This window comes from Staurois parvus, unplaced genomic scaffold (assembly GCF_062004578.1).
Source record: "Staurois parvus isolate SC_StPar_1 unplaced genomic scaffold, SC_StPar_1.0 ptg000813l, whole genome shotgun sequence".
NCBI lineage: Eukaryota > Metazoa > Chordata > Amphibia > Anura > Ranidae > Staurois > Staurois parvus.
Window position 1 is genome coordinate 3,557,898 of NW_028318609.1, and position 21,050 is coordinate 3,578,947.

General features: G+C 41.0%; 1 protein-coding gene across 2 annotated transcripts in view; it reads right to left on the reverse strand.

Moving 5' to 3' along the window:
- Positions 1–21,050, reverse strand: part of UNC13D (unc-13 homolog D) — a 156,713-nt gene that overhangs the window by 127,826 nt on the left and 7,837 nt on the right. For both annotated transcript variants that reach the window (XM_089654907.1, XM_089654906.1), the window contains exons 2-9: positions 19,047–19,088; positions 18,854–18,943; positions 15,388–15,495; positions 9,228–9,287; positions 6,754–6,820; positions 4,576–4,768; positions 2,843–2,887; positions 1,529–1,597 (exon numbers count right to left, since the gene is read on the reverse strand). In XM_089654907.1, the coding sequence (XP_089511033.1) occupies positions 1,529–1,597; positions 2,843–2,887; positions 4,576–4,768; positions 6,754–6,820; positions 9,228–9,287; positions 15,388–15,495; positions 18,854–18,943; positions 19,047–19,088 (674 nt within the window). The remainder of the gene's footprint in view (positions 1–1,528; positions 1,598–2,842; positions 2,888–4,575; positions 4,769–6,753; positions 6,821–9,227; positions 9,288–15,387; positions 15,496–18,853; positions 18,944–19,046; positions 19,089–21,050) is intronic.

The following is a 21,050-nucleotide window of genomic DNA, read 5'->3' on the forward strand; positions in this document are numbered from 1 at the left end:
TTCAAACGCTAAATGCTTGTAAACGCATGTAAACGCGGCTAACCGTGTTTCTAAGCGCTTGGAATTTTTTTTTAACTCTTCCATTTCCAGATGCTGTCCAGAGCCTTTTTTCATCATGAAAAATGCATGCAAAGCATTTTCCCGGTACTCAAATGGACCTGGTACATCACACTTTGAGGTATCGCATGAAAGAAAATATGTTAGACACTGCTGCAATCATTTCTGCACAGAAAAGAGCTGGAACACATCCAGACACCACAAAAAAAAAAGACAGCTAATCTCAACACATACTGCTCTCTCTGCTTCTGCTCTCTCTATTTCTCTCAAAATGTCTGAAATAGTTAATTTTTTTACTGTTTTTCAGTGCATTCTGGGCATTTTGGAAGGTCTCCTGAGGTTATCTTTAAAAAACGCTTCTAAACACAAACACTCATAAACGCGCATAAACGCGGTATGCAAACGTGGCTAAACAGACGTTTTTTAACCTACGTTTTTCCAGCAGTCAGTTTCCATCGTCCAAAAGTGTTTTCCAAACGTCCCGTGTACATGGAGCCTTATGAACATCAGGTGCTTGTAAGCCAAACTGACTGAGGACTCTGTTATAATCTTTGAGAATGATCACAGTATATGCAGTTAGAAAGGTCATTGATGGCTTGTTATGAAGCTATTTTACTACTTAAAGCAGAGCTCCACCCAAAAGGGGAAGGTCCACATTAAAGACTGGTCCCCTGCTCCCCATTAAGGATTGGCACCTTTGGGGAGCGGGTACCCGCTCCCACTTCTGCTGTGATCACCTAGGCGATCGGAAGCAGAAGTTGTCCTACTCTCCCTCCCCATAGTCTTCTGGGACATGTGACAGGTCCCAGAAGACTACGGGACCATTCACAAAGTGCAACGCTACTCGCGAAGCCGCAAGCTGTCACAGCCGGGTGCCCACACTGGATTGCGAGACAGGTGAGTGTATGTTTTTTAACAGTCAGCAGCTACAGTTTTTGTAGCTGCTGACTTTTTTCACAATGCGAATGGAACTCCACTTTAAGAATATGTAAAGACTTTTATGTATAAGGCAAGCCTAAAGTAAGGCCTCATGCACACATATACATTACATTTCTACCTTTTTTCACACTGTTCAAGTACAGGTGCTGTATACAACCAGCCAGAGACATGAAAAGCTAGGTGTGGTTGTCTGCGGGTATATGCCAGTATAATGTACGGACGTATTCTTGGATGTGGAAAGCCTGTCTTCATAAAATATGGCCAAATGCTAAATGGTTTACGTGAGTACCACTGTATATCCCAGTACAGGTGTGCACAACCATTCATGTCTATAGGCTTCTGTGAGCAGCATCTGGGCTTCCCAGGCTCAGAAAAAATTCTAAATTTTACATTGCATGTACCTAATACATTTGTGAGCATGAGGCCTAATGCACATATAAAGCGGTCCTATATGATCTGCCATTTTCACCCTCTAGGATGGACTTACTGATGGGCACAGTGTAGCTTTGTCATCACACAGTTACATTCTTACCTCTTTAGTCCATGCAGATCTGTGAGCTCCCCAAGTTTGGTTTTAACAGATTCTACATCATCATAATCCCTTCAGGGGAAAATAGAAACATTATTATGACATTAGAATGCAGACAATAAGGCTGAATGTACACTCTGGGTATAATAGTTGTTTGTTAGTAAAGTATAACTGTAAATTCAATCACAAATTTTCTTTTAAAAAAGTGAAAAGCTTAGAAGACCTCCAAGCTGCCAGAATGTGAAATTATTATTACCAAATATCAGTGGTGTAACATGGGTTGTCAGAGCCCGAGGCAAGGCAAATAATTTGCACCCCCTAACCCGTGGACATTTAGCACTCCCTCTATCCTCATCATTCTTTTTTATTCCATTACTTCTCTTCCTCCCTCCCTCTTTCTTTCTTTCTTTCTCTCTCTTTCTTTCTCTCTTTCTTTCCCTCTCTACCATTTATGCTCTCTTTTCCCCCTTTTCTCTTCTTCTATCCTTCTCCTCACTCTTTTTGTCCTGTTTTTCTTTCTCTCTCTCTCTCCCGTTTCACTTTCCTTTCTCTATCACTGTCTTGTTTTATTTCTCTCTTGCTTTCTTTATCTGTGTTTTGCTCTCCCCCCCTCATGAATTATCTTTTTTTTTTCTCTCTCACACAGTGTCCATTTATAAAGCAGTGGTAATTAGCCACTGAGCAGATTGCCAGCATTCTCAGAGTGCCAGTTGATTAATGTGGTGGGAAAATACAAAAAAAAACGAAAAAAAATAAATCTTCTCCCTGCAAGTTAAGAGCATAATGTGCTAGTATGCATCACATACTAGTACATTATGAAAGACTTACCTGAAAATGAAGTCCCCCAGTGGATCGCTGTTACAGCTATCTGAGGCTTCCATCTTCACCCGGTCTTCCTTCCTGGTTTGCGAGCTGCAGCCAACTGATTGTTGACATGCATGGGAGTTTCAGCAGCAGCACGGCTCTCTCAAAGGACGGCATGCCATCCATTGAGAGTGCAGTGCGCATGCACCAGTGATGTCACTGGCGCTGCTACAATAAATTCTATGGTCCATGTGTAGGCAATATTTACAGTACCTACAGGTAAAGCCTTATTAAAGGCTTACCTGTAGGTAAAAGATACAACATTGGGTTTACTTCCACTTTAAGCTGTGAAGAGAAGCGATCTTCAAAGGCCCAGAACTGTTAATGCAAGGCTGTAATCTCATGAGAAACCCCAAGATTACAGTGTTGTTAATGTAAAAGTGAAAGCAAAACACCGATCACAAATTACTACACTTCTCAATAAAATAAAAAAATAAATGAGCTTTTACTTACCACATATCCATAGTAAATTTTGCATTTTCAATGTCTTCTACTTCCCTAAAACACATTGTGATAAGGAAACAGATTTCGTTTAATTATTCTACATACTGTAAATATAAATCCTATTTTGCCTGCACAAACCACATGAATAAAAAAAAAAAAAAATTACAGCAAGATAAGATAGAAAGAAGTCAAAAAGCAGGGGGGAAAAAGAAAAAGATTGAATTTTGTTTAAAGAATTCAGTGTAATTAAAGATTATTAATAATAGCGTGTCTCTTGTCTCTCCCAAGGATTGGAGAATTGTAGAGGTTTTTACATATACAGAGGACAAGTCTTCCAATTCAAAAATAAAATAATTGGTCTTTGCCAATTTTTGTAAATCTATGATTTCCCTTCCCATCCTTTAAAGAGTCATATTATTGCACTCCCCATTGCAATGATAACCAAGGTTAGAGGGGATTTTAAAAGATCAGATCCAAAATATTGCTAAGACTGCATCTGGCGGCATTTTTATATTCGCCAGAGGTGTGAACATCTAAATCAGAAATAAAAGTGAAGGTTTACGCACTTTTTCCTGTTCTGCTAATCTTGCTCCTTCTCCCTTCCTTTCAGCAAATTGCAGGTAAAAATAATTTTTACGGGGGATTCTATTTTCAGCGGAGTGCAGTCAGCACTTCTGCCTTTCTGGCCTAGGCTAGAATGACACCTTCCTCGTATGAAGCCTCCTGAGATGCCCATGTCAGAGATCCAAGGCTGTGTAAAATCCCACTGCATCTGTACAGCACCATCAGAAGGCTGGCTGCTAGGACCAAGAAGAGACAATCAGCCTCCTAATGACATCACAAACAAGATGACAGGGAGGGATCTGGCAGCATTGCAGTTTTTGCCAAATGAGGAGGACATGAATGGATTTACTGGGTGGGTAAGTATGTTGTTTCATCTCACCGTAACAGATCCTCTAAGAAAGAGTTAGTAATAAAATGACCCCCTGGAGAGTAAATTTCCTCTTTTAGGAGATACTGTCACCTTGCCCATGCAGGGCCCACCTTATACTCACCTTGAAAGCCCCCCCTCACTGGTTGCTCCTCAATAGTCAGTGAGAATACACAGCATTTCCATGCATTGGGTAGCGTGTACCCTTCTTCCTTGTGGCAGTGCTTGGGTCTAGAATCCAATCGCTAGACCTAAGTACTGTCATGTGACTGAGGGAGTGACATCACCTCACCTAGTGTCAACATCCATCACTGTAGAGGAGGAAGGAGCAGTGCAGGAGTACAGGTCAGGAAAGTATGACTGGGTCAGAAGGGAGGCTTTGAAGAGACACTTGCATGGGCAACTTTCATTAGCATGTTGACAGTGTCTTCTTAATAGAGATCCTATTTTATATTACAATTGTACAAAATGTACTTTACAGCCATGTGATTTTTCTTTTCAGCCCTCACTCATGAAATAGTGAGGGCTGAAATGGTTGTTATATCCTTAGTGAACTGAGCCAATAGATTGGAAAACCAACTGCAGGAAGATGAGGAGCATGCTGTATCAAAAACTCATTGATGTGAATATATTTCATCAGTTTGTAATTTGCATTTTTGTATGAGGGTTGTCTTTCTGCATCATCTTTACAATTCAAGTTATCCCTTGCAGAGTGTTGCTTTAGACAAAATTCTTATTTAAATTAATGAATCCAACTAATACTAAACCAGTTTTTCCGCAAATAAAGTGACCCCACACCACAGATACCTACATTATGAAGGTTTCATCCCATACGGGATTTAAGGTCTGATGTTTGACTTGCGTCCTGTGTGTCTGTTCCTCTGGAAGTGTGTTCCGAACCACAGCTTTCTGCTTTTGTTTCTTATCAGGATTTGGACTGATATCCCTGGTGTGATTGTCTGGCCGACTCTCGATTCCCAGCAGACAGTAGGGATCACTAAAACCTTCCAGAAAATTAACCAGTAAAATATTTAAAACAAATCCTTGATATAATATTCACTAAACTATACCATCAGTCAAACAGTGATCAAAAGAATACAAAGAGATACCTTAACAATTCAAAGGATTATTAAAAGTACTCTATATTTTAACCTAAGTGAATGATTTTTAGTTTACTAAAGCAAACATTTACCATTTCTTTCTTTTTAACAAGGGTTTTATTGGTTTTTAAGTGTAGCAAGAAGCACATAATATAACCATGGGCAAATAAAGGGTAAGTTAAGCAGCAGATGGGCATATTAGGTGAGGAAGATAAGTTTGTAATGGAGAAGGAATTTTTTTTTCTATGAAATGCTTACTTTCACTTTTGTCTTTTGCTGCATTTCAGTGCTGCAAATTTGAGCCAAGATTATCAACTAGGCAATGGAAGCAGGAGTCTAGGGACTGGTAAATGTCCAAGGAGGCAGGTAGAACCTTCATGCTGGTCAAAGATGTGTACCAGCCAGTAATGGATAATGGTACTGGTTACTCATTATACATAACACCATGCATACAAAGTACTTTATTAAACAAAAAATCATAATAATAATAATAATAAAGTCCCATGATGTAAAAAAAGTCCTACAATCTCCAAAAAATATTGTCTCACAAAGTCAATACTCAAACAATAAAGACTGTCAGTGTCCAAAAAATAATGTCCTGCAATGTATAAAATATAATGTCCTGCTATGTCCTAAAAATAATGTCCAATGATGTAAAGAAAATAATGTCCCACGATGTCCAAAAAATAACGTCCCACGTTGCTCTAAAATTAATGTCCAATGTTGTCCAGCAAGTGATGTCCCACAATGTCCAAAAAATTGTGCCCTACGATCTCTTAAAAATAATGCCCATGATGGCCTAAAAATAAAGTCCAGTGATGGCCAGAAATTAATGTCCCACAATGTCCAAAAAATTAAGCCCAACCATGTTCAAAAAATAATGTCCCATGATATCTAAAAAAATAATGTTCCATGATATTCAATAAAATAATGTCCCATGATTTTCAAAATATAGTGTTCCATGATGTTCAAAATATAATGTTCCATGTTTCCATGATGTCCAAATAATAATGTTTCACAATGTTCAGAAAAGAATTTCCCACTAAGTAAACGTCCTATAATGTTCCTCTCTCTCAGATCCTTTTGCTGAAGATGACAGCAAAGCTTCATGGGGACCCCAGCAGCCATCAACAATCTAGCAACTACTATTCTCCTGTGAAGGACAGCACAGCCTAAATGGATGCTAGGTCGTTAGCAGTGTCCTAGCAACCACTACATTGCTGCCTGCTAGCTTGTTTCAAATTGGGCATTACCGGGTAACATGATTGACTATATATGATTGGGGTACACAGCATCATTGTTAAAACGCAAGTGGCCACTAGCATTCTAGCAACCAGTGTTGTGTGCAGCCTGGCCATATTTGATCAATTAAAATCACCCAGCATCCCTGGCTCAATTGTTTACATTCAACGGTTTGCCAGGGAATCCCCCAGCTAGGATTGAACGAAGCTATCAATGTGCTAGGACACCAGCATTCTAGCAACCATGAGGCCTGAGTGGAAAGCTGTCATTCATTTAGTGGAAGCAGTAATACTGAATGATTTCTTGCAAAGTCAGGCAAAGGCAGAGAGGCAAAGACAACTTTTAGTTTGCATGTTCGCCGAAGCACAAACAGCTAGAGTTCAAGGTGAACACTTTATCGCCCCAAACTTGGACTTGATAAGTAGTAACTGAACAAGGATTTTCATAGCAGGATCACCAAGTTTTTTTTTTTAAATTAAAGCTTCAGATTTAAAAATACGAATAAATTACTTTAGAAATTATTTTTACATGATAAAACTAAATATGAGATTTTAGAGGGATTAAATATACTTTAAATTTGCTCAGCCAAAATTTTCCAAATGCATTATTCAGACAAATGTGCAAAATTGTATTTAACATTCCCTTACCACTGACATCTTTCCCAAGAATCCCTTTGGCTTGTTTGACTGTAACTTTCACACAGAAAATCGGTGGCTGAAAGCAGAAGTTTCAGAGTCTCAGAGTCCAATTTACACCACACATGCCTAACCTGACTCATCACTAACAATATACCTGATTTGTCAGAGCTTTTATAAATAATAATGTATGTTTTATAATTTCTATAATTGTGATTTATGAGACACATTCCAATTAAGCTCAGAGACAAATGTCATATTAACCTGTAACTTTCCCAGGAGACAGAAGATGACCCAATTTGGTTTGCAAACATGTGGATGAGTCAAGGACCCTTTTAGTCTCTGAACAATGGGCCATGTTGATCAACTAAACATCTGGGCAAGATGGAATTGTCTAACATTTGCAAAGCTGCACAACCTAACCATTTTTTGGGATGGAGGACAACGTACACTCCATTCAAGTAAATCTTCTATGTTTGCAACTTATTCAGAAACAACAAATGCTCATTTACTCTCCTAACTGGTCATTGTTCTCAAGCTGAAGGTTTCTGGGAGAACTGGTTAACCAATATGTCAATATGTGAGCCACTTCCCAGAAGGTACTTAAAACCAAAGATGAAAAATTAATTATATATTTCAGGATTGTAAAAAATAAGACTAAAATAAGTTAAAGCATCAAAACACTTTTCAAGTCTTATCTCTATCCATGATAAAATATCAAAAGTATTTATTAAGCTTACTACAGTTATGTTTGTAATCACTATTGTTAGAAATATATGTGTGTTATAATGTAGCGATAAATATGAAAATTATTTTTTCATCTTCTTAGAATTAATATTTTAATCACCATGTATGAAATTTTATCTATCTGTAGCCAAAAGTTTCCATTTAAAGTGCTGCTACCAACAAAAGATTCAAAATCATAAATCATGCTGCCAGACCCTCACGGCAGTTTATGCCTTTTAGATAAAATAACATTGTTAAATCTTTATAAAAATGAGTATTCTAAAAAGATTAGGTAATATACAGATTAGATATTATAGAGGATTTCAATTCCTGGGGATAGCCATTTTTAGTCCCAAATTGCCATAACGTGTTCAGGTCAGTTATTGACCGATTAAACAAAATATTAATCAGTAACACAATCTACCATTGAGAAGTAAGATTACGACCTCTGGGTGGGTTTTATAAGTGTATTATTTGCAACAAATATAAAAATAGTCGTGACAGAGGGATATACACATCAGACAGGAGGGGACACCTCATCATCATCAAAAAGAGATATATCAGACAGAAGGAAACCTCATAATCAGGAGAGAGCCTCATCATCTGACACACATCTCCAGCATAGATAGATGCCATTTTGGGAAAAAACAGTGCCACACATTGATTTGTAGCCATTGGAGGGTCTGGTCAGTCATTTTAAGCCTCCACCCACTTTTCGGAGAGCAATTATTATTTACATTCCATAATTTCAGAGGGTTCTGAGGAAGAGGGTTTCCCTCAAAATGCGTCAGCCTTTCTTTGGCCCTTGGATGGCACTTCTTTTAGGTCGGGGCCCTTGGTGCCATATGGAGCATGTTTCCAGTGACTGTCATATGTTATGCGATTTTTTTAACCTTTTGTTTGTGAGTATATTCTAATTATAATTCAATAATCTGTTATCTGGGATAATGCGCTAGGCCAGTGCACTCTTGTTTCTATTTTTTTATGCTGTTATATCTGACTTCCCCTGTCGTACATGGGAGCAGCAAGGCTCGGCCTATCCACTTGTAATTTAGAATGCATTTGGGTTCCACTTCACTTCCCTGTCTTCAGCCCTCTACACCCATGAGCAGGAGCTTTTGGCATATTTAACTTTTAAACTTTCTGCACGACACCTTTGATTTTTTAACAAGAGGATGTTGGGGAGGAGGATGCTGACAGGGCCACCCACGGAGTGAATTTCTGCTGCTTCATCAGGAACTGGACAGAATTCACTCAGTGTATGACCACCTTTAGACATACTGCACAACTCCTGCAACAGAAAAGTGAAGATTAGATTACATAGACTAAAATGTCTATTGGACAGCATATATTTTTCCCCTTACTGTAAATGGACTTTTTCTTCTGTGCAATCCCTTGAAATGTAGGGTGGAAGGGTCTACATACTGAAGTTTTTTCTGCATACCTCAAATAGTCTCTCCTTAATTTCATGCCAGGAAAACAGTCAAAATAGATTTTAGATCACTAACAAGAGTACTAACAAAAGGGAGTAGAGTGGACTAGAGATGCTGTACCTAGATAAAGCACTGAGAGCCTAAGAAGGTAAGCTGTTTCCACTGTTTGTTTTATTAATCTTCTGACTGGATCATCTTGTATTATGCTATGAAAATCATTAAGTGATATCCCCTTTGGATTTAATCTGTATATACAAGTTTGCAGGTCTAAATGAACTGTACTGTGTAATGCTACAAATACAGTCTACAGTATTATGTCGTGGTTACCTCAAGGCCTTTAACACTTTCAAGGATGGCATTATGCTCTTCTGGCTCCATGTTGAAGGCCTGCAAGAAATAATGATTATCACAATTACCAAAATATGCAGTTGGACCTGTAACTCTGTCCATCATTTTATCCCACCATTATTTTCTCACCACTCTGTTACGTTCTTAAAGGCCAACTACACCTTAGGTTTAAAATCAGTATTTTAATCAGCAATACAAGGTGTGACAATTTAATTCCTGGAATGGACTGTTAAAAAATAATAATAATTGCTTACCTATACACTAGTGGCTGTTGTCACCTTCAAGTAGTCCATTTATGAAGTGGTGCACTTTTCTAGATGACTGTGCCAATGCTTGAAACATTCCTGGAATTTGGATGAATCAAATGAATCATCAAATTCTTGACTTTTTATGACATTTTTTTAATTTTAAAAAATCAGCCAAAAGTCACAGGGTGCTAAGTCAGGGGAATAAGATGGATGGTTAAGTTTCGGAATGAATTTCTTGGCCAGGAACTCTCGAACACTTAACGCATCATGTTCAGGAGCATTGTCTTGGTGCAGAATCCTCTTCTCTGGCCAGAATTCTGTTTTTTTCCTCTTTTCCTCCAAACAGATTCCCGTAAGCTTTTTAGAATTTCCAAGTACCAGTGCACCATGTTTTATGAACTCGTAGTGAACTACCCCGTTGTGATAAAAAAAAACAAAGAAACAAAAAAAAAACCACCAGCATAATTTTGAACTGAGAACAACACGTGTGCTTTCTTTTGGCGAGGTGAATTCTTTGTTTTCCACTGCATACTCTGGTGTTTTGTTTAAGGAACACCATGTTTTGTCAATGGCGATAACCTTATCGAACACCTCGGCATTCATCAAAAGATCAGATGAAATTTGAAGACAACAAACTTTCTGATCTTTTGACAAGATGCAACGCACCATCCTTGCAGAAACCTTTCTCATTCCCAAATCCTGTTTGCATCCGTCCTTTGGGTTTTTGGCTGCCCACTTCTTGTGTCATTGTGAACATCTTCCCACCTCTCCTTAAATTACCTATGCTATTCCAAAACACTTGATTTCTTCATGGAATGTTCACCATAAGTCTGTTGTAACAGAGCTGCAGTTTCACTTGCACTTTTGCCAACTTTCAAGCAAAATTTTACATTAATCCACCACTCCAGACTCCTGTCACTCATTTTCCCACCAACAGCGCAATGCACACATGTGTTAATTCTCCTACTACTTAGTAAAGACTGAGTCAACTGGTCTGCAACCCAGGCAAGTACAAGTTAGAACACGTCAGAACATGCTTGAGTGTGAAAGGCTGTATGAATCACCACCATAGTGCTACGGCACAGGCATTTCAGAAATTAAACTGTCACACCTCGTATAAATGCTATACCATTTTTTCACATATAGTGAGATTTTACATTGATCTGCCTAACTTAATTCTGGTGCTAAATTCAACCAAAATGGTGCCACTGACTTCATCAGTAAGTGACCATCCAAGCCATGCTATTGTTGAATAATAATGCATTTCTACACAGCTGAATGTTGTGAGATTTTTGATGAGCAATAGAGGTATTTCTTTTTATTTAACCGCTTGTCGGCTGCTGCAATTTCAACATTTTTCACACTTTTTTTGCTAAAAATTATATTATATATTATATTTTCTAAAAACAGAGACCCTGGAGAATAAAGTAGCAGCTGTTGCATGCTTTCAAAGCCCCATAAAATTAATAAGGTGGCTCTAGATAATTGTGTTCTGAAATCTTTGCCGGCTGAAACAATCTACCCAAAGCTCATGGCTGCAGTGACAGGTATGAGCTTGCTTTTAAAACTGGAAATCAGTAAAATTGGGACATATTATTAGTGAACCACATCTCCCATTTTGTTAGTGCAATGTACCACATCTAAAAGGTTTTACGTAATCTCAGTTTTTATTTTCCAATATTTACACGCCAAGTATACATGAGCTCCATGGTCACATGTCCACTTTGTTCTATACAGTTTAGGAACACACAAATAAGAGATGTCAGTTTAATCATGTGAAAGATTGTTTGGCTGAAATCATCACGAAAATTACATAACAGCCAAGAGATGTCAGTCCTACTTGGATAAATACAAGCACTTGTGGGGACAGTAAGAAAAATATAAATGTCAAACTATTGCTCGTTAGGTTGTTAAAATGTAAATTAAATAACCTGAGTGCAAATAAAACAAACAAGCTAAAGAAAATAAATTGATACAGTGCTGTAAACCATCAACAATAAGTGACCCTGTATGTCTCCGTGAGAACTTTATTCAGAAAGGTCAACAGTATAGAAGCGGTCTGGGTAAATTTTAAGATTTGATATTTTTGGGGCAGTGTGCCAAGATACTCCCACTGCATGCAAAGATACTCCAAGTTATTTCAGATCTTTATTTACATATTGAGAGGGCAATTCAAAAGTTTTGTGAGAAACTGTCCAAATTTTGACATACCTCTCCGAATATTTAGAATACTTGTAAGCAGACCTTGGCAAGCGCTTTTGTCCAGCAGCACAGTGTAAAGGCCAATTCACACATTGTGTGGTGACAGATGTATTGCTGCATTTTAAAATGCCTGTCATTGCAAGGAAACAGAAAACAATCGTTTCCTGTGTGTCCCATTCACACTACAACACAGCCTGGAGCTGTGCTGCAGACTGCTGAAATAAAATGCAGACATGCTGCATTTTATCACAGCATACTGAACAGAATTTCATGGCACTGTACAGCAGCTCATCCTGCTGCTGTACAGTCCCAGAAAGAAATGTATATTTGTACAGTTCAAATAACATTTGTCAAAAAAAATGCACACCACACTGCCCTTACTGCAGCCAGGAGTAGACAGCTGCCAGACAGGTAATGCTCTCTCTGCTCTAGTGCTAACACTGCCTTTTTTCCTTTTTTTTTAACCTTTTTTCAATCATGGCACCCTTTAAAAAGTATGCAAAATCTTGAGGTACCCCAGCAGGGGTGGACTGACAACTCATGGGGCCCACGGGCAATAGGGGATCATGGGGCCCCTGTATCCTTGCCCAAACTCAAAAAAGCCTATGAAAAAGGTACCAGGGGCATCTCATGGGGCCCCCTACTGACCCCGGGCCCTCGGGCAGGGCCCGAGTTTCCAAATGGTCAGTCCGCCCCTGTACCCCAGTGTATAATGTAAAAACGCTTGCAATCTTTGGTTAATCACATCCCCCAGTCAAATCATTCAACTTTCTCACTTTCCTTTTCTCTCTTTCTCTTTTTTCTCTCTCATTCTTGCTGTCTTATTCTCTCTTTCCTCCTCTTTCTTTTCTTTTCTCACTCTCTTTCCTTCTTGCTCTCTATTCCCTCTCTCTCTGCCCCATCACTCTCTTTTTCTCTTTCCATTCTTTTTTCTCTGCTCATCTCTCTTTCCTTTTCTATTCTCGCACTCTCTCATTTTCTCTTTCACTATTTATCATCCTCATTTAATCTCACTCCATTTAGAACATTGTTGGTTCATACCCGAAACTGCATGCGATATGTACGGGAACGCTCTGCAGTTCCTGTGCAATTCACATACAGTTCTGTGCAGTGCAATCTCATACCATTATTTTGGGATGAGATTACACAATTTTAAATGGATTGAAATTACACTACACCCCAAGTAGTGCATGCACAACTTTTTAAAAACGCACTTTAACCGGATTGCATGGTACTTTTGTACCATGGGATCTGGTGTAGGCAAACACACTGCATTTGCAACCAGTGTTTGGGGTGTCAATAACTTATTATTGACACCCACTGTAGAGTGCAAATGGAGTGTGTTTTGTATGAAGTGTGAATTCCGTTGCAGGCATGGTGTGAACCAACCCTGGTTTCTTTAGGTGTTCATCTCTCTCTTTTTTTATCTGTATGCAAAAAACTAAATAAAAGTTTTGCTTACTGCTCACTGAAGGAAATTTCCATTACACATGTTCAATTAATACAGCCAGTTGGTGTCCTAACCATTCTCAGAGCACTTTGCAGGCAAGACTGTAGTATCCATAATGTGAAATTTAATGCTGCTGTCTGGTGAACAATCACCACATGAACACATTTTACCTGCCTGTACAGAGTTTGGACTAGAGAGCATGCCGAGGGCGATTCCTCACCTGCCCTACACTGAGCATTGACTGGACTGACACAAGGAGATGATGTATTAGCCACCCCTGAACAGCTGCAACTCCTTCCTGTTCTCTTTTCATCTTGTGTCCAGTTCTAGATAAATGATCACAGGGTATGTGGGGAGGAGGCTGGGCAGAGGGAGATAATAGATTTCATTGGACAAGGCTTCCTGACAGGATGACTAAGGGGTGGATGTTAACTTTTTCAGCAGTGTAGAAGGAAAACAGCACATTATGATATGGGAGGAATCTCTGCTTCCGCTTTTAAAGAACAGGAGTTGACAGGGAATCTCCAGAGGCCCCTTGAAACAGAGGCTGGGTCGAAATTGTGACCCCTGTAGTTGTGCCAGTGATATTAGGATTAGTTACTACAAAATTTAGATTTCCCAGATAAATGCAAAATAGAAATTTGCAGTCTCGGAGTGCCACCCACTGGCCAAGTTGAGCTAATGCTTGCACAAACACCTAGTTGATCAGTAACATGATTTGTCAATGAGAAATAAGGTTACACCCTCTGGGCAGTATTTATGAGTTGTATTATTTGTAACTAAATAAATGGCAAGTCATCGCTCATCAGAGATCATCATCACAGATTGCATCATCAAGAGACAGATCACACTTTATACCTATCATCTGGAAGACTCATCATCTGACACACTTCACTGAAGGCAGGACACACAGATCCAACATAGCTACTGTAGATATCATTTTGAAGACAAAACTTCACTCTGTGATCGGTAGCCATCTTTTGAGGGTCTGGTCAGCAGCCATTTCAAAGACTACCTATTATACTTGGAGTGTAACTATAGTATATTATTTTTTGTTGATGTTTGTTTGCATAATTAATAGGCCAATTGCAATAAAAATCATTGCAGTAAGCCATCATTCCTCTACCAATAACATAACACCAGACTTAAGTAATTTTTTTAAAACAATTTTGCTTTTCTTGACCGTATTGGCATATACTTTTGCATATTTCAACGTTTATTCTTTCTGCAAGTGAATAACAGTTGGAATCTGTAAACTGAAGATTACTGTCTGCCAGGTAGGTATAAATGGTTATGCGGCCTCCGTATATACCCATGTGTTAGTAATTAAGTAATTACATCTTAAGTAATTCATTGTGAATAACATGTCAGCGTCTATGTCATATCTCGATTTTGGTATATGGTGTTTGTAAGTGACTTATTATAAAATAAATTGTATTTATATTTATAGGCTTCAGTCCATACTTACGCTCAATCTTATTATGTTTCTCAAAGAATTTCTGCATTGGCAAAGAATCTTTGGAATAATTAATTAGTTGATTTAATTATTTTTCATATTTCTTTTTGTATTGGAGGCACTGTTGTTTATCAAGCGATTAAACAATCAATATAGCTGACTAAAATATAGCTGACTAAAAGAATAGCTGACTGAAGAAAAAAGGTTTAGCCTCTGCATAGGGAAAGACTTCTTTACAGTAAAAGTTTTGAAAATGTGGAATAAGATTCCACAAGGTCAAGTTCTAGCCAACTCAGTAGATTGTTAAAAAAAAGCTGGATTGTTAAAAAAAAAAAAAGCTGGATGTGTAAGTAAACACTGTAGAATGTTGATCTAGAGAGTACCCCATTGCCTGTTCCAAGGGGATCACAAAAGCATTTTCCCTTTGGATTGGAAGTGATCTGTCTTTCACATTGAATAAGGCTGTACTTTGGCAGTTAAATTGTTCTTGCCACTACATAGTATGGTGTGCTGTGTGTAACATGATGTAACAGCATGCTAAATATAATAGAGAAAAAGTACAGCATGCTGGGTATAAAGACATTTATGAGATGGTGTGCTTGGTTTAGTGGGGTTCACAATACAGATCATGTTTAAAATGTTGCTTTGGAGCCCAATTATCCATATGTTATTTTTTTTCTTCTTTAATAAATGGTCATGGTGTTATAGATATTGCTTCTCACTTATTCTATTTATACTACATTTGCCATACAAAACTGCCAATGGACTATGGCTGTCTCTTACCGTCTGCAGATAGTTATACAGCTGGTCATGATCAGATATATGCTGTGGCTCTGAAACCCCCAAACGATGTATTATGGTATACAGGGCTTCTCCATAAAGTAGATTACGCTGAACAAATAAAGTGAAAACAGTGTTAATGTCAGAGCATAGCTGAACAAGGTTTTAGACATCCTAAAACCGTCCATAAAACAAAGCATATAAGTTGAAGAATTTGTGCTGGACTGAAGGCTAAATTTATCGGGAATATTTTTCAAAGTCTAGGCTAGTTAAAGGAGGGGGCGTGGTTTGGACACAACCAAGATGGACACCTTCTGAGAGAACTCCAGTGCCACAGGAACTGAAAAACCACCCAGAGCAGCTTTCTTGACTTTTAAAAATGGGAAAAATAGGCAGAGCACCCCCACCAACCCATCCCCTGCACTCTCAACTGGGTCCTTAAAGCGGAGCTCCACCTAAAAGAGGAAGTTCCACTTTAAGCCTTTGTCCCCTGCTCCCCATTAAGATTGGCACCTTTGGAGAACAGGGGGGGTGCGGGTACCCCAATTTGACAGTTACCCGTTCCACTTTCACTGCGATCGCCTAGGCCAGTGGTGGGCAACCTTTTTTTTCAACTGAGCCAAATCTCGCCAAAACCACGATTGAAATTTATTTTGAGAGCCACATTTTTAAAACTGAAAATACATCCCCCATATAGTAATTCATCCCCCATAGTAATTCATCCCCCATATAGTAATTCATCCCCCATAGTAATTCATCCCCCATATAGTAATTCATCCCCCATAGTAATTCATCCCCCATATAGTAATTCATCCCCCCTATAGTAATTCATCCCCCATATAGTAATTCATCCCCCATATAGTAATTCATCCCCCATAGTAATTCATCCCCCATATAGTAATTCATCCCCCATAGTAATTCATCCCCCATATAGTAATTCATCCCCCCTATAGTAATTCATCCCCCCTATAGTAATTCATTCCCCATATTGTGTCAATTCACTTACCTTTTCTCCGCGCGTATCTCTCGCCGTGTTCCTGCGCCGTTCCGGTCTTCAGGGCGGACTGTGAGAGGAGAGGAGTTCGTCACGCTGCCCCGCCTACATCCTTACAGCCAATGTTTGCCACGCTCCGCGGGATTAAAAGGTCCACCGGGCCGTATACGGCCCGCGGGCCGTAGTTTGCCCATTGCTGGGTTAGCTGCAGAGTCCTGACTTTTGGGGCAGCCGCCCGAGAGGAGGGAGGGGAGCGGGCGCCCGGCACACAGAAGAGCCGCATTAAAATGTGTAAAGAGCCGCATGTGGCTCGCGAGCCGCGGCTTGCCGACCACTGGCCTAGGCGATCATAAGTAGAAGCTGTCCTTCCCCCCCTCCCTCCGTGTAGTCTTCTGAGACATGTGACAGGTCCCAGAAGACTATGGGGCCATTCATAAAGTGCGACGCTTCTCGCGCATGCGCAGCGGGCACCCGGCTGTGAAGCCGCAAGCTGTCACAGCCGCACCGCCCCCCCGTGTCCTGAACTGTCCCTGTTGTGCGCACTGACCACCCGTGTCCTGAACTGTCCCTGTCATGCGCACCGCCCCTGTGTCCTGAACTGTCCCTGTTGTGTGCACTGACCACCTGTGTCCTGAACTGTCCCTGCTGTGTGCACCAACCACTCGTGTCCTGAACTGTCCCTGCTGTGTGCACCGACCACCTGAGTTCTGTACTGTCCCTGTCGTGCGCACCGACCCCCCCCCGTGTCCTGAACTGTCCGTTGTGCACACTGACCACCTGTGTCCTGAACTGTCTCTGTTGTGCGCACTGACCACCTGTGTCCTGAACTGTCCCTGCTGTGTGCACCGACCACCCATGTCCTGAACTGTCCCTGCTGTGTGCACAGACTACCCGTGTCCTGAACTGTCCCTGTTGTGCGCACCGACCTCCCCCGTGTCCTGAACGGTCCCTGTTGTGCGCACCGATGACCCTAGAAAGCTGGGTGAGAGCTGTGCTAGGCCAGACTTCACAGCTAGAGTCCCGTTGAGTCCCCGTGACCCCGATGTCCCTGGAAAGCTGGGTGAGAGCTGTGCTAGGCTAGACTCCACAGCTAAAGTCCCGTTGAGTCCCCGTGACCCCGATGTCCCTGGAAAGCTGGGTGGGAGCTGTGCTAGGCCAGACTCCACAGCTAGAGTCCCGTTGAGTCCCCGTGATCCCGACGTCCCTAGAAAGCTGGGTGGGAGCTGTGCTAGGCCAGACTCCTCGGCTAGAGTCCCATTGAGACCCCGTGACCCAGACGTCCCTGGAAAGCTGGGTGGGAGCTGTGCTAGACCAGACTCCACAGCTGGAGTCCTGTTGAGTCTCCGTGAGCCTACTTGCCGGGGGTGTTCCTACAAGCCGCATGTCGCGGAGTGCCATGAACTGTCTTGGCCGAGTGTCTTTCAGAGTTCAATAAAGCTTTGTGTGTTCCCCATCTTCTTTGTGTGTTCTGTCCTGCCTACGCTTCCGTCACAGGCTGTATTTTAAAAGTTAGCAGCTACAGTTTTTGTAGCTGCTCACTTTTATTTATTTAATTTTTTTTGGTGGAACTCCGCTTTAGCCTCCCACCAATGTTCTGGACACATGGCAGACTTGCTCCCAGAGCTTACAGCACTCCCCTCAGAATCCGGTTGCAAGCACTGCTACTAGAGCTGATTTGCTTTCCGTCCTCAATCTAATACAACAAGTGCCCAAGATGGCTAATCTACAAAAGGCATTTCCTCAGATATCAAATCCATATTATCCTCAGCTATAGCTGACATGAGAGAAGAAGATCTTCGCTCAGTGATGGTTCGGCTGGTAGAAGTGGAACACTCCACGGTTTGCCATGACGACACCAGCTTGGCCCTTCAACACATGTATGTCCGCCATAACGTCTAACTTATTGCAAGGATAAATTGAAGACCTGCACTACAGGGGATGCCAGCAGAATTTGTGGGTTACCTAAACTCAGTTGAACCAGACCAGATTTTCCAGGCCCTTCAAAAGTAGTTCAACAATATACTGGAGAAGTATCTGGACTTCCCAATGGAATTTGAACAGGCTCACAGAGTCCCCTAGCATGAGGGAAGCAAGCAAATCCCTCGAGAGACATTATGTGCTGCTTCACCAGCTTACTCCCCCTCCCTATTTTTTTCCTTTTCCCCCTATACCAGTTAGATCCACCTCTTCATACCTCATGGGTGGGGGGGTGTCAACCATTTCTTATGGATTGTGCAGTGGCCATATGATGATGGGATGCACTGCACCGCATCATCAGGGGAACAACTGCAAAAACCATGAATGTCAGCCATCCCCTTCCAATGACAGACATTAAGCCATGTGAAGGAAGTTTGGGAGGCCGCATCAGGTATGTGTAGGCATCTTTATGCCTGCATTCATACCTGCACCTAATGTCCACTTTTTTTTTTTTAAGGTGCATTCTCCAAAGCTATTAACCTGATCTTGGCTTCTTACCTGTACCGAAGCAGAAACTTTTGGCCCATCATTGCTCTCCTTTGGAGGTTTCTTATTAGAGTGGATTGTGCTCTTTTTTCCATACCTAGCCTATAAAATTGGCAGGAAATATTACCAGGTTGAAACTCATTGGCAGCAGAGTGACACAATATAACATTAATATACCTCAATACTGTTCTGTATACGGTCTTACCTCTCTGCGGGTGATACGATGAGGGCCAAGTGAAGACTCCATCTGTCAAACAATAGCAAACAGAAAACTAAACAGAGAATAATGTAATTAATTATAAGTACACAATCACCATGATAGGGACTAAGTGAATGCTCCCTCTGTATGAGAGACAAAGAACAATAAAATAGAATGTACTAATTACACATATGCATGAAATACATAACATGGATAAAATGAGTTGGAAGTCCAGAGGGCAGAGAAAGGGTGAGGGTCTACTAAACAGAGCAATATTTTTATCATGACACCTGATGCTTTCTACTAGCACCCCACAACAGCATTAGCAGATGGGTATCTTACACCCCAGGACCACACACTTCCCTTAGTTTGCTCTACTCCGAATGCTTTTCTCCACCAGCAATAGACAGGACTCTCATCATGCTGTAGGCTGACCACCCTTCCACCAGAAACCTTCAAATTCTTGATGGTCATCACCAGGATATAGTTTCCGCAATAGACCACACATCATTTTCATGAGCCCCATAGAGGGACTGACCTCTCAATCCCCTTAAATAATGGGAAGAGCAGGAACAGTAAGGGATTGACTACATGAATATTACACCATATCCCTTCAAAAATGGAGACCAAAGAGTAATATTTATGGGACTTTAGAGGTGTACACTGTATACAACTGTAAGCTCAGAAATATAAAAATATATACTTTATTTAAACAAGTTAAAAAATACATCCAGTTTTAAAATCATATAAACTCATCATATGATCACATGTATTGCAGATAGTCTAGCAGTGTACAGATGTTTGTTCCCAACTTGTTTCGCCCAATTCGGGCTTCTTCAGGGGAAAGAAAATGGCACATCCCTTAGTGAAAGCACCTCACAGTACACACATAAACACTGGTTAGACACATATTTAACCCTTTGATTGCCCTAAATGTTTAACCCCTTCCCAGCCAGTGTCATTAGTACAGTGACCATGTATATTTTTAGCACTGATGACTGAATTAGTGTCACTGCTTCTCACAAATGGTCAGTTAGTGTCAGATTGTCTGCCATACTATCACAGTCCCACTATAAGTTGCTGATCACTGCCATTACTAGTGTAAAAATTCCATTATACTCTATACTGTATATACCATAGTTTGTAGACACAATTGGCCTCTGAAGTGTGGGCGGGCACAAGAGTAGGCAGAGCAGATCCAGCCTCTCTCCCCTCTTCTTCTATTGGTGTGGAGAATGGAGGGAGGGGCTGGGCATTGAGAAGATGGCGGTGGGAGGGAGGGGGGCGGGGGATAGAAAGTAAACTGAGCAGTCAGGTATGTTCAGGTATGTTCTGTGCAGCGGTGAGGGCGGTGACAAGCAGCGATCTCCTGTATGACTTTCAATGAAGCAGTTGGAAGCTGCATCTCCTCCTCTCCCTCCCCGCGGCTTCCAGCTGCTTTATTGAAAGCCATACAGGAGATCGGGAGATTGCTGCTTGTCACTGCCTCCACCACCACCCTTCCCACACACCCCTAGTCCTGGCACTGCTCGCCGACCCCACCTTAATTCCACATCACGGGCGAGTGGAAATTTCGAGGGCTGCAGGGACGGTTGGCACTTCTCGTCTGAGGGTGGTTCAGATCCCCCTGACATTCCCCTTATCTACCCCTGCTGCAAGGGGTGGGGCACACTCTGTGATGTCATGTTGCCCTTATGACCGCCCTGCTCTGCGGCGGATCTGTCATTGCGGGCTGGCAGTCCAGAAGGCAGCGCTGCTGGGGCCATTCTTGGAGCACGGTCCGCCATTTAGTGACCAATGGTATAGATCATTAATGCAAACCCTATTTATTTTAAACACTCAGGATCTGAAGGTAAATTTGCATCACAGCAGTAGCGAAAGAGATGTGGACACAATACTTTATGGCACAGTAAATAGGTGAAGTAATAGAAAGTGAGAAAAAAAGAGGAAGAAGAGAGAGGAAGACGAGACAAGTAGAAAGCAGCACATTAGTTTGTTTTTAAAGCTGGC